Source organism: Podarcis pityusensis (genome assembly GCF_964106645.2).
Source record: "Podarcis pityusensis genome assembly, chromosome: 7".
Lineage (NCBI taxonomy): Eukaryota > Metazoa > Chordata > Lepidosauria > Squamata > Lacertidae > Podarcis > Podarcis pityusensis.
In genome coordinates this window covers 60,655,769-60,670,402 of record NC_138031.1, presented here as the reverse complement: position 1 = coordinate 60,670,402, position 14,634 = coordinate 60,655,769, and the positions used below count along the sequence as shown (strand labels likewise).

Below are 14,634 nucleotides of genomic sequence, written 5' to 3'. Positions count from 1 at the left end.
GTGGAAAGCATATGCAAAACAAGTAAAAGAAAAAGCTGGCACCTTGTCGTCTGCACATGACTTAACTTTGTGAATTTTCATCAAATGCATGTCTTGCTATATTTAATAGTCTTTAGAGGAATATTTCAAGTAGAGCTCTCAGTTCCTCTGAACTATTTGCAAGTGTACAAAAATGAACATGCAACTGTCTTAGCACAATAACTGGTGCTCTCCTCTTCTGAACTAAGTTCATTAGATTATGTATACACAACCAAAGCATAATGGTTTGAGATGGCATCTGTATAGTCTCAGATTTCAATGTTGTTATTAAGAACCTGTCTGTATAGAACAGTACTGATCCCACAGTTCAAGTTTATCCTTAATGAAATTAGGCTTATTTTTTCAGATTAAGGATGTGAAGCTTTGTCTATTTACTGATCATTTGACTCAAAGTCAGAAAGATCTACAACCAGATCCTGAGTATATTTATTCAGGAGTACGCTCTATTAAGTTCAGGTAGATGAACATAGGAAGACAGTCATGAGTGCTATTAGGTTTTGAGTTAAGAGGTATTAAGAGAGAAGTGACTGGGATGTGATGCAAGAGAGAAAATATATGTGGCAAAGGAGAAGTCCAACACTGCACTCAAGGAGAGGTTCGGGCTGAAGAAATGCATTAGTTAAGTGGCACTCCAGGCACAATAAAAAATCCCCACTTGTAAAAACCTCTCACCTGTTTGTCCATAGGCAAAAATGCAAGCATTATACCCCTGAAAGGCCTTCTCAAGAATCCCTTCACCAAGGCACTTGAACACGACTTGTTGACCTACAAAATTTAATACACAATTGAGAAACCAAAGCCTCAAAATTAAATAAACTAAGTTTTATCACCACAAGCAATTAAAAAAGTGAATAATAAAGCAGTTGTGAAAAACTTTGCTTAGATTGCTTAAATATGACATCTAAATCCATATCTAGTTTTTAACGCAATGATTTTCTAACCATATCAAATGTATCAACTTGATACGCAATTTTTGGCTTGTATCCAATGCATCACTAAGTGTTTCATCGGTGCAAGAATTCCCACTTGCACAACGAGACTTTCCCTTTCTCCTACCCCATGCACACCCCACATCCTCCCCAAGTCTGCTCCAAGGGCTGAAGCCCCAGAAGAGATTTAAGGGGTATATTGGGGGAGGAGAGGGAGGGGAAGTCCTGCTGTACAACCACAAATCCTTGCACAGGCAAACCACTTACTTAGTGCTGCATTGGATAGAAGCCATTGCATCCACACTGGCATAAAATTCATCATTTGGTTGAGTATTGGATATATGTGTACTGGTACCAATCACATAGGTTGCAATCACTTGATAGGATCCAGATACAAGTCATGCTTAGAAAAGTCCCACTGATTTCAACGGACCTAAAGTTAGTAATGATGAGTATTTATGTTAATATGTCTACTCTAAGCATGATTTACAGTGCAACCCTGGCCATCTTTATTCAGTGCTGCCAAATTCAATGATACTTACTCCCCCACAAATAAGCTTCTGATTACCTTCAAAGTCTGAATCGAACCCTCTATTTTTATCAGTATTGTCTCAAGAGAGCTTGACAGCATTGGGTTGTCCTTATTCTGTTGTAGCACTGCCAGAACAGCTGCTTCTAAAATATTGTTCCACTTGTGAGTCTTATGATATATATAAAATTGTGCTGTTTTGATAACTGTCCCTCTGTCTAAACCAGTATTTTCTTTCTCACATGCATACAGAAAGTGGATTATGTTTTTAAATTAAATAATGCTACTAATGTGTCTCCTTAAAACTCTTTTTAAACATTGTGAATGAACAGCACTAATTTGTGCATTCATGAAACATAAAAACTACAAGGCCCAAACCATTTTATTATATAACAAAACTAAAATTGATTTCCCTCCAAAAACTAGCAACAAGAGAAAGATAGCTTTGAAATATGGGTCTAAAGAAATAAAGGAGAAAGTGCCAGCTTCTAAAAAAAAGGTATTGTCAGCACTTTGAAGTAAGCATTTCAGATGCAGTATTTCTACCATCCAATTAATTTTTCAAGTAATCTGCTTTTAACAGAAACTTTGATGTATTTTAAATGAATATTTCTGCTACAATAGTCAGTTTTCCCTTCCCAGTCCTATTGAGAAGGAAATGTAGAAGCAAACACAATCTGGATGGCTTCAGTGTTGCTTCATCCTGCTGTTTCTTTATTGTCTAAAGTCATGAGTTCAGTGTGGGTAAACCAAATAGAATAAATATAATTAGAAAATTAAGATGACTACAAGGAAAGGACAGGTGTGTCGCATTGAAAGAATACTCAGACATGCACTAATCAACCCAGGTTGCACTAATCAACCCTAATCTACAGGTTCTCAAACACTAACAAAAACCATGGATTTTCTGTCAAGTACATAACCAAATCACAATGGACTTAGAACTCAATAAAATTAATAACTTTGTAAATAGAGAAAGCAGGAAAATATGGGTTCCATTAAATATGGGGAGGGAAGTAGAATTTTATAAATCATCAGTCAAGCCTTGCAGTTATTACAAATCATACCTGCATATTTTGCAGTATTTGATTCATCCATAGACCAGAAGCAGTAATCAAAGGCAAACACCTGCATAGGAATAGAAAAAAGTAAATTAAAAACTTCCAAAAACTATGAAAACTCACACCATTTTGAATAGCAAATGCAACATTCACAATTTGCAAAAGAAACCATTTATATTCAAACATCTTTTTTAAAAATCCCACATCTTTCTGATTATTTGCAGTTAGCTTCTTCTTATATGAGGTACTAACTAACAACTTGTTAGTGGGCTTGGAAAGCGACCATCAGCAGCAGTAGTAAAAGTAATCCACAGTTAATTGTGGCATGCCATGACATATGAACTGAGCCATTGTGGACCACTCCCATAGCCTCTGATCATTGACCATGTGGGCTGGGGCGTATGGTAGTTGCAGTCCAAAGTACCTGGAGGGCACTGGGTTGGGGAAGGTTGCAACAAACTAAAGCATGCAATTATATATCTCTTATCATCAGAATTCTGACAGCTGTGCTCATTATATTATTACCACAGTGGTGCCTCGGGTTAAGAACTTAATTCATTCTGGAGGTCCATTCTTAACCTGAAACCTTTCTTAACCTGAGGTACCACTTTAGCTAATGGGGCCTCCCGCTGCCACTGCACTGCCGCCATACGATTTCTGTTCTCATCCTGAAGCAAAGTTCTTAACCCAAGGTACTATTTCTGGGATAGCCGAATCTGTAACCTGAAGTGCCTGTAACCTGAAGCGTCTGTAACCCGAGGTACCACTGTATTTTGTACATATTTAATAAACATTTTTAAAGTGCTTCTTGCCATATCATTCTCTGTATGCACACTCTTTAAATACATTAAGTGGATAAAATTACTCAAAATTCATGTCAGTTGTGAGGTTCAGGTGTTTATTGTCTAAAGGTCTAACCTATTTCCCATCTTTTCTGGCTGAAAATGTATCAGAGCCAGACATAATGCAGGAAATTGGACATTAGCTCTCCTGACTACCACTTTTTAAAAACACACAAACATTTTCTTAAATGCAGCTTTGATGGGCTCCAATTTTTATCTGAGTACTGGCTCTAGGAAAATAGTGTTTATTCCTCTGCAGTATTTTCTAAACTAAATTCCCCCAAGCTGCTATTAGCCCTACTAGAGGAAACATACAGGTATCTATATATTTCTCTTCTAGCAAGACCATTTTAGGTTTTGAAAACTGTGCAAAGAGAAGGGTTAAAAATTCCTTCTTCCTAAACTCATGCGCCAATAAAAATAGGCAATCCACTTTAAAGCTATTTAAAAAACAAAATTAGTGTTGGGAGATCTGATCATGGATATCCTATATATTGTGTTTGACCCTCAACTACCATTCTTACATAGAGGAGGACGTGGACATACCGTATTTTTCCGTGTATAAGACTAGGGTTTTTTAACCAAAAAATTAGGTTTGAAATTGGAGCTCATTTTATACACGGGTAATGCTGAGGGCTGTTTTCTTAATTTTGAGTCCTCAAAAACAGGGGACGTCTTATACATGGAAAAATACGGTAGTTACTAAGATTATGTGAACCTGACACTTCCTAGTGGAAGATGGCAATCTGGGATGGAATTCAACATCACACTAAGGTGATAGTTTCATACATTTGAGACACTACTTCCTACACATGCAACCTTGGGTCCCAGATCAACACCACATGTATGTTACCACTGTGTCAATGAAATATGAAATGACCCTCAGTAAAATGCATATAATTCTGTATGTATGCCTGGCAAAGCAGGTCTGCTTAACACGCACCTCAGTCTTATGTGACTGTCAAAAATTCACACTTGAATGTATCAAATTCATATTACAAAGACAGTCCAGAGCTGGCAACTTCCAAACTTTCTCTCTGCACCAGGTTGTAGAACAAAATTAGACAGAAATAATGCAGGTTCTAAATCCCATTAGAAAGCAAAGCTATTGAACTGAATGTGGAAAAGCATGCTAGATATTGCGAGCAAATTATCTTTATTTTGATAGGGAACAGTATTTTAAAAGATCAGTCACTTACCTTAGGAGACTTTCTGAGGAACGGAAATACAGCAATAGCAGAAAAGGATTGTCAATATATCACCCACAGATTGGAAAGCATTAAAAAGAATGGGAATATATGGTTAGTGCCTGAAACTATTAGAACACTCTGTATACACCATAAATTATTCTGGTTGGAAAGATCAGTGAATTCAATATTTAATGACTTAGGAAAGCAATAATTTTTTCACTTCCAAAAATAATGCATACTAACAAGATTTTAAGAAGAAACACACCTGTACAACTTACAGGAGAGAATGCAATTACAGTATTAATTCAGGAATTCCCCCCTTCATTCCCATGTTGTTGTTTAGTCATTTAGTCATGTCCGACTCTTCGTGACCCCATGGACCAGAGCACGCCAGGCACTCCTGTCTGCCACTGCCTCCCGCAGATTGGCACTGCAAAGAACAGTGCTGGAAGGAAGAGGTGGTTTCTGCTTTTCTTTCACTGAGCAAAGTATGATGCTATTGCCCATCAGTTGATGAGCAGTTGGGAGTATGCTTTGTTCAGAACTCCATTTTGCTAAGGGAACTCTGAAAAAAGTCAGCATTTTAAAAGGAAGGCTTTCTTCTCTTACCTCCCCCAGCAGGAAAGGGGACTGAAGGAAAGAAAGAATTCTCCCTTTCATACCCCTCCCATGCTGCTGCTTGAAGTGGCCTGCACATGGACCTTCAAAGAGCACTGTTGGGAGGGGAAAATGGTTTCCATCAAACAGAAGCTGCTTCTCCCTCTTTGAGCAATTTGCACTCCTCTGGCAGGAAGCACACCTTGTTCTAGCAAACTGGAGCCCACTTTAAGTTCCTGATTGCTCTTTTGAAACCCCACCCTTACCTGCCCCACACGTGACTAAATGTATGACATCAGGTGTAGGGTGGGGGGCAGGGACATGGTTTCCCCAAAATGGCTTTGCAGGCCAAGTGGGAAGGCCTGGTGAACCAGGTTTGCCTGGTGGGTCAGAAGCTCCCATTCTAGTTCTATACTTCCATATGATGTAAGTATCCAGAACTTCCTTCAGCAAGTTCTGGTAGTTCCTGAACAAAATAGTGTTTTTCTATTAGATGGAAGGTAAATTCCATGTTGTTTGATTGGCAGAGACAAAGATACTAATTTTTAATGAAATTTAAAATTATATTAAATATAATTTCCATAGCTCAGTTAGGGGACATAAAAATGTAAGTGCTGGATAAATTATTAAGAGCGTTGGGACACCAGGATTCAAATCCCCACTCAGCCATGAAGCTCACTGGGTGACTTTAGGCCAGCCACCATCTCTCAGCCTAACCTACCGCTACCTCACAAGGTTGTTGTAGGGATTAATTGAGATGGGGGAAATATGTGCAGCATCTTCAGCTCCTTGCAATAAACCATTAAAATAAAATAAAAATATTTTGATGCAGATGTCAATCTTCAATCCCCTCTGAGGCTACTAGTTCTTCACATAAGTAATTGCACATAATTAGAGAGCTGCATAAGGGTGAACAACTACACAATCAATTTATGACTTGTATGTACAACATATAAGCAATATTCTTTTGTGGTTTCTAGTTGAGATTGCAACATATTGCAAGCACATTTACTACAGTGTGTCATGCTTTGGTCAGTTTTGATCAAACAGCAGTCAATTTGCTCTGCATGCATCCATTGAGATCTAAGGCAGAACTGGTTTTCTCTCTTTGTACATAAGACTGTGCATGGTAGCTGGCTGAGACTGTTTCAAAAGTATGTGTCATGGTACCTTTCTACTGTCATTAATACATTGTATTGTGTTCAGCTGATTGGATTACTGGGCTAGTTATCTGTTGGGACTGTTCTATTTACCTTGGTTGTCCTAAGATGCTAGCATGTTTAACTGAAATAAAATCTATTTAGTTTCATTTTTTTAAAAGTGACTTGTATGTACAAAACTGCCATCACAGAACACACACCACAGGCAGAAGTTTTGTATCACCTCAGAACAGACACTTAAATTAAGCCAAATCAGCTGAAATATCTAGTGAGATATATGAATGCATGGACCAGCCTTTAATGATATTTCCAGAAACGGTGTTATAACCACAACAGAAGAAATAAACATTCCAAGTCTCACGTTTCCACACAACAATCTCAATTTCCTGAGCGATAATGGAAACAACACTTCATGTGTTATTCCGGATAGACACAGTCATTAGGAATTCTGCACTGACAAAGCAGAAGCATGTGAGAGAACTGCTTGAGATGAGCAAAACTGCTGTTTAGACAACTATTTCAATTACATTCACATTAATAAGCTAAATTAACTTTTACTGGTGGTGGAGTGCCAACAAAGGCTTTGTCTACTATTTGTCTATTCTTATACATTACTGAACATCTGAAAAACAGGATCTGAATAAGGAATGTATTCTCTAGTGGGATTAGATACCTATCTATGTAGGAACTATATCTGGATGCAACCACAAAAGGAGCAACCACCATAGGAGCCAACTCAAAGCGGTTCAGACCCCTTCACTCCCGCAAATGTTTTGGCAGGCTGGGGACTCCCAAAACTGACTGTGTTGAGCCACCTCAGCCTCCATCTTCACACATGAAAGCACAGATAATCACACACCTGTCTCCCAGGGTGCCCTCCCTCTGTCCATCCTTCCTGCAATCTTCCAGCGGGGGGCAGGCTCCCCAAATATTTTATTCAAGTTGGTGCCAATGACTTCATCATTAAGCATATACTTTTCATGGACAAAATCCCAGTTCCTATATATATAAAAATCTTAGACAGCATGATCTATTTCAGTATATGGCTGCCTCATAAGTTCAAATAGCATAGTTAATAGCTTGAAACTCTGAGTAACCATTTTCTATATTTATAAAAGCTTTCCACCAAAAAAGATATTACTACAAAACTGAAAATGCTTTCTAGCAGGAACAATGTGAAGCTAATCTAAGGGCAAATTTTCCTGGTATAGTGGCAGCTTCCTGTGTAACTTTGTATAAATCAAGGATGGGTCAATCAAGGTCAACCAGTAGACAGATTATTCTGCCTCAGTGCCTAAAGCCTCTCTTCCCATTGTTATTATTAAACACTGCTCATTTTACACATGCATAGATGTGCATGTGTGTGCTGTGAAGCAGTAAACCTGCAAGTTGTGTATGCATGTGGAACTGCTTTCACAATCTTTGAAATAAATATCCCACCTTTATGTCTTTGATGCCTGCTTGGGCATTTCCAATCTCTCTCTCACTTTCAGATCCCTATTTTGGGAATTTGGGGCAAGCAGCTCAGCAGTGGAGGTGTAGAAAGAAAAATAATGTATCTGAACCGTGTAAGCAGGTGGGGCTTTCCCAGTGCTGGACCAAATAATAGTCCAAGCAAATGTGCACAGCACTGAATTTGCTAAAAACCAATCTCAACAGATAGTAGAAAGTTTCATGTGTAAAATGTATTGCCCTCTGGTCCCTGTCTCCTCAGTGTTTCTTTCATGTTGCCCTCTGATGCTTCATCTACTATGTGCTTGCTGTCCTATGTTCTGTGTCCCTACCTCTCATACTTTCTACTCTGTTGCCTGAGTTTTGTAAATTATTTGATGGTATGTTAAAGCCTGCAGCCTCAATATATACATTTTATACATATAAAATTTATAATCTATTGATGATTAATGCCTATATTCAACCTTTGCATTGTATTCGTGTTAACCAATCAGCAACAAGCACATATGTGGTAATGCTGTAATATTCAATAAAAGAGACTCGCCGAGACGTGCTCGGCAGATGCCTCCCGTATGACACCCTGCCATCCGTCTGTCGTTTATTTCAACCCAACAACTTCAACTGTAGCCTATGTCCTGAGTTCTGTTCTGCATGTGTCTTGAGATCCCTGTGAAGATTTGCTGACATGGTCAATATGCTGAAATATGTGCATAATACTAAAATTATACAGGACCAGCTTACCTAAAAGACCATCTGTCCATCTACACACCTATCCGATTCCTACAGTCTGTTAAGGAGGCCCTTTTGATGATGCCACACACTTTATCAAACGGCAAACTATTTTTCTTTTGGCTTTTGCCTGATCACTATTTCTGTTTGTCACACACAATCAGGCAAGTGCCTAGTTATGCCTGAATTTCATCAATATTCAGGAAGAACTAATGCCAAGACTAAAGTTGTACCAATGGCAATATACTTCACAACATAGATCACTCTGTTCAGTTGCACACCCAGTGTACAATCCATCAACAGCACAATGCAGATTGCAATGGATAATTTATATACTATTGTCCACTGAATGTGGAATAAGCACATTGATTCTTATTTACCCAACATCCTTAGTTTCATCCCTCTAAATAAAAAGAAGCACATAATTCAGGCTATGAGAGATGGCAGAGATTAAACAAAATCAGCTAAGGAGCTAGATCTTACATACGAAGAAAACCAAAAAAGGCTTTCTATGCATTTCTACAGCAAGCATAAAAATAATCTCCTTCTGGAAAATCCAGAAACAAGCCAAACTACACAAAAACAGAAAGGATAAATAAAAGAGTACAGCTGTACACTTACTAGAGAAGCAAATCCAACTGAAATAAAATGGATTTGGACTTCCAACTAAAAAATGGATAGTACTACATTCCATGTTTGGTTAAGACAAAAGTTCAATTCTACAGCAGCTCTTCTATTTTTGTTTAGCAAATATCATTTTTTCTTGCTCCAGAGTGACTGGTGTGTTGCCTTGACACATATACTAAGAATCTCAACTTTCACAGTATCCCTGAAAGGCAATAAAAAGTCACAGAAACCACCAAAAGAAAAAATCCAGCTGTGGTTGCAAAAAACAAAAAAGAATTTTTGAGATATTATATATGAGGAATTGAAAAAAATGTTTAAGCAAACTTTCATAAAGAAACCAGAGGCCTCCCTCTTAGGCATTTTACATTCAGATATTTCAAATGAAAAAAGAGAATATTTTTATATGCTACAACAGCAGCAAGAATATTAATTGCCAGAAATTGGAAATGAGAAGTAGTACAAACAAAAGAGGAATGGCAGCATAAATTTGTTGAATATCTCAAACTGGCAAAAATGATGGAGACAATTAGGAGATAGCCAAACCAAAAGTTCAAAAAGGAGTGGGAAATTTATAAAGAATATGTAAAAAAAAAAGGGCCTTCAAGTTAAAACCTGGACATGCTTTGATTAATTTTCGCAAACCACAATATGGATTATAAGTATAGTATTCAGATAACAGAAGAAATGATGAAATGATTAAAGAAGCAGTTTATTAAACAGATAAGACAGACCCGCTTTGAGGAAGATGGAAGTCTATTGGGTAAGATAAGGAGTTTGGAATTAAGAACATGGTGGCATAAGTTCTTTTGTAAGAACGTATGGATTTATGGATGCATGTATGGTATTTTGTTTTGTTTTTGTTATTATATCGTTTTTGTTTTTGTGTGTGTGTGTTTGTTAAGTAAGAAAACTAATAAAAAGCATATTAAAAAAGAAAAAGGAAAAAAAAACCACTGTGAACTTTTTTTATGTTCATAAAACATAACAGTGCAATCCAAACCACATCTACCCATAAGTAAATCCTGCTGAATTAAATGGGGCTTAATTCCAGGTAAGTAGGGTCAGGATTGCAGCCTGAATTATTAGTGTCACATACAACACTGCCTATGTACTTGTACAATGGACATTACCTTTCTTTCTTTCCTCTTGCAGCCTTCTGCAATCTGCTCTGAGAACATTTTGGATATCCATGGGGAAGGAGTCTGCAGAGTGGTCTACACCCATAGTCTTGCTTTGAATTTTTTCTTTTAAAAGCTTTCAGCTCTGATTAATAATTCTGAAACTGGTATTATGCACTAGTTTGGGGGTTTTTTTTGCAATGAGAACAATTCATCTAATAGTTGCAATCATTTTCATCAATTTTTAGAGTACCCCAGAAGACTAATGGCAAACTGCATGAATAGAATAAAAATGTGCAATTGAATTTTTCATAGTCCCTATTTTCACCCTGCAATGAAAGAAGGCATTTTCTCAATGTTATTTTATGGGTATATACAGCAGCATGTAGACAGTATAAATATTTATATCTGGTTTGCTTAATCGTTTCATCAAAAACGAGTAACAAAGTAACAATTAATGCAAACAATAATCCTGAAGGATTCACAAACTAAAAATGTGTTTTGTAAGACATGAGGCGTTTCTAAATGCAGAGGCTCTTGAGCACTAGAAGATGCAGGAAATGGAAATGAGGCAGGGTTAAATACATATTTAAGCTGTGTTTGCAGCAGCCCATTTCTTCCTGCTGAAGGCAGGTGACACTTCATCAAATCTGTGCATTCCTCCATCTCTCTCTATAATAAAAATTAAGTATGTCATAGTGCAGCCACCATTGCAGGATTTGTAGTGCTGCATTACAATCCTGGATTTGCATGAAGTCCGAGCAAGATAGGGGAACAGAAGTGAAGGAAGGTTGCACAACAACAGTGGCCATAGCATGGAAACAAGAATAGAAACGGGGGGGGGGGGGGGAGAGAGATGGTTGAAAACAAAAGTTTGAGTAAAGCAGGAATGGAGGGAAATGAGAGGAAACTGTCAATTTTAAACAATGGCAGAAGTTTAAATAAACTACTATGGAAGGTTTGAGGGCTCCATATCCTGTGATGTACACATATGGGTGCATGCTTGCGAAAGAAATATGTATTTTAAATTACTACATTCAATCTGGAACTTCCATGCTTAAGACAATGCATGTTACCAGAAGTGAAATACATGTGTGAAGGTCCTATGGAATATCTGAGGGCTCCAAATCCTTTAACTCACTCACATGAAGCAACTGAGGAATGGAGGAGGGAGAAGTTTGAGTATAGTGAGAAGGGAGAAAGTGGCTGTTTCAAACAGTGGCAGGGTAAAGCAGAAGTGGAAAGACACTGAAATGATTTTTTTAAAAAAAATGGTACAGTGTTGAGTAAAGTATGGATAGAGGAACACAGAAAGGGAAAGTGGCAAAGGTTTGAGTACAGCAAGGCAGACAATAGGAGTAGGAAAAGGACATGGAATACAAGCTGCCATAATGAATAGGAAAACTCTGCACTGCAACAATCTGTTACAAATTGCCCTGGTAGAGCTATAATTTGCTCACTTATTAATCAACCATTTGATAATACTTTTGAAATTTTGTACACACAAATTTCTGATTACAGTGGAACCTCGTGTTACGTACCGTCCTCCTTGCGAACACGTCGGGTTACGACTCTGCTAACCTGGAAGTAGATGCTCCCGGTTGTGAACTTTGCCCCGGCAGTGGGAGGCACCATTAGCGAAAGCGTGCCTCGGGTTATGAATGGTTTCAGCTTAAGAACAGACCTCTGGAACGAATTAAGTTCGTAACCGGAGGTACCACTGTAGTCCACTTTTCACAAACATGGAGGATGGGAAGTCTTTTCTAAAACAAATTCTATGACCTGTGATCTTCCTAGAAGGTCACCTGAAAAAATACTCCCACCATGTGAGAGTTGAAAGCCACATCACACTACTGACTTCAAAACCAAAACACTCCAGTAAATATTATTTTACAGCTTCACTGCGAATATTTGCCTAAGCTTTCAGTACTAAAGATTACACAGCATTCCACAACTAAGAAAGGGGGGTGGTCCACTATAGAGATGTATTAACACAAAGGTGGGGGACCTGAAGCCCTTGGCCTTATTTTACACAGGTGGGGAGAGCTTGGCGGGAGAGCAGAGGGCAAGATAGGAAAACAATGTCAAAATGGATGGAGAAGGGAGAGCCCTCTACAAGCAACTGGTTCAAACCTCTGGAAAGAGTCATCCATACTTTCCCCAGTGGCCCAGTAAATGGATAGGGATGTAGTCCCCAACAGATTACCCCTAACATAGGGTTACCAGACATCCCCAGATTTGCAGATCTGTCCCCGGACAAATTCCATCCCCGGAATGTCCCAAGATTTGCAAATCTGTCCCCGGGAAATGTGGCAGCGGCAACCTCAGCAGCCCAAAGCCAGCCTGTTAGCGCAGTTGGCTCTGGCTGGCTTCAGGAGCTGCTCGCTGCCCTGGCGCCCGCCATTTTTCCTGCGCCATGGCAGCGAGCAGCTGATCTGTCAAAACAAAGGGGGAAGGAGATCGGGAAAGGCTCAGGAGTCACTGGCGGATGGTGCGCCATTTCCCAGTTTCTTTTTAAAAAACTCTGAGCATTTATGTTTCACAGGTTGCGAAAGAAGGGCTTTGCACGTTTATACAACATGCATGTGTGCTTGGGCCCAGGGTCTTTTGCCTCACCATCCCCACTACTGACTCCCTGTTGCTACTCAGCCAAAAAGAAGAAAAAAAGGGTCCCCGGATTCATTGAAAAAATCTGGTAACCATACCCTAACAGAATGCAGATCACAATGGAAAGAAGGCTCCCCACCCTTGCACTAAAAACTATGAAGTGCTTTATAAATCAAAATCATATGGAGGTGCATATAGCTACTGTAACATTAAAACATTAAAGTATCAGAATTTCTCTCTTTTTTTCCTTTTTCTTTTTTCTTTACTATTTACAGTGCCTACGTAACAAGCAGAATGCTAAATTTAAAACTGTTCCACACCTCTAATGATCTGTCTGAACTGCAAGGATAATAATCAGGTATAGGTATAATCATCCCTTCTGTAGCCACATGTGTTAATTATACTAAAAGGTTTCCTAATCTCTCACTAACTACAACATGCTGCATAGTTGTTAACTTGGTAACTAGTTAATGAAAACAAGATTCTTGTTAGTTTTCTATTTGTTTCTAAAGTTTGCAAAATTATTGTAATATTTCATTGGATCAACGTTTGCATGCATAGTCATGAAGATTTTCTATTACACATAAGTAATAAGAAATGGTTTTAACTGGCTTATCACTTGACTGTTTTAATTGATAATGACTTAATCCATTTAATACACTTAATTATTTATTGTGTCATTATTTTCCTTTGCTCTGATATTTGGCCTTGTGTAAATACATAAACCATTTTTAAAGGATTTTGTGCACTCAAGAGTTTGCAGATCCCATTACAACAGAAAAATCTCATTTTCTCATTCAAAACAACATGAAGAAGTCTTTGTCAGAAGTCTATTCTCATATTTCGAAATCTGTAGAAGGAATGTGTCTAGTTTCTCTGAACAGAAAAAGAGCAGCTGGAAGTTTAATCATTGATATCTACAGACACATTTAAAAAGTATGCATGATACTTAACAAGAACAAGTGAGAGTTCATTCTACTTTGATTTCATATGTATCAGAAACACTACCACAAACCTGTAACCTGAACTCTGAGGTTTTAATAATGCACAGTTTTAGGAGGATAGTCTACTGGAATAGTATCTAGGTCACTAGCTAGAATGAGATTAGTGAAACACTGCTAAAGCAGTTCATAAATGTTTTTTGTCTATATCTATATATCTCCTACTCACATCAAAGCTAGCACTTCATAAGCTGAACAATAACTTCCACCAGGAAAGGCAATTTTTAAAAGATCAAAATCAGATTTCTTTTTTACAGTTTCCTATAGACAAAGACTGTTGTCAGCTGTTATCCTATCTGCTACCTCACGCAGGTAATATTAAGAGCGCCTGCATAGCTGTTTCTTTCCTGCTGATAATTCCTTTGGATAAAACAGACAACTGGTAATTGTCTCATTTCACTTGACACTCCATTTAGATAAGTTTCAGTTGAGGCTTTTGCAACAAATACCAACTCCCTGGAGTTGGAACCTTTCCCTCCTAACTTCCTCTAAGGCTTGAAAGAAAAGAACAAACCTCTTCAGCTATTATAAATGCCACTGATCTGTTTGCATTGTCATTAACAGCCTTTTTGTTCTTTGAAGAAAACCAAAATATATCTACTACACAATATATAAAACTATCTTCCTTCTTCACAAAATAATTTATCCATATTAGGACAATCTTTTTCAATGTGTAGGTGGAAAATTGAAGAAGAAAAGTTATAATCTTAATCCTAAAGGTGGGTGAAATGGGATGCAACAGTTGCAGTATCC

At 38.0% G+C, this 14,634-nt stretch overlaps 1 protein-coding gene across 6 annotated transcripts in view; it reads right to left on the bottom strand.

Annotated features, from left to right (window-relative positions):
* KIF13A (kinesin family member 13A) overlaps positions 1 to 4,669 on the bottom strand; it is a 62,691-nt gene extending 58,022 nt beyond the window's left edge. For 4 of the 6 annotated variants that reach the window (XM_081015264.1, XM_081015265.1, XM_081015268.1 and 1 more), the window contains exons 1-3: positions 4,600 to 4,669; positions 2,565 to 2,625; positions 712 to 804 (exon numbers count right to left, since the gene is read on the bottom strand). In XM_081015264.1, the coding sequence (XP_080871390.1) occupies positions 712 to 804; positions 2,565 to 2,595 (124 nt within the window). In that variant the 5' untranslated portion in view covers positions 2,596 to 2,625; positions 4,600 to 4,669. Of the gene's footprint in view, positions 1 to 711; positions 805 to 2,564; positions 2,626 to 4,599 lie in introns of those variants that run through there. The other 2 variants (XM_081015267.1, XM_081015269.1) reach the window with 2 other exon arrangements.
* Positions 4,670 to 14,634: the final 9,965 nt, after the last annotated feature.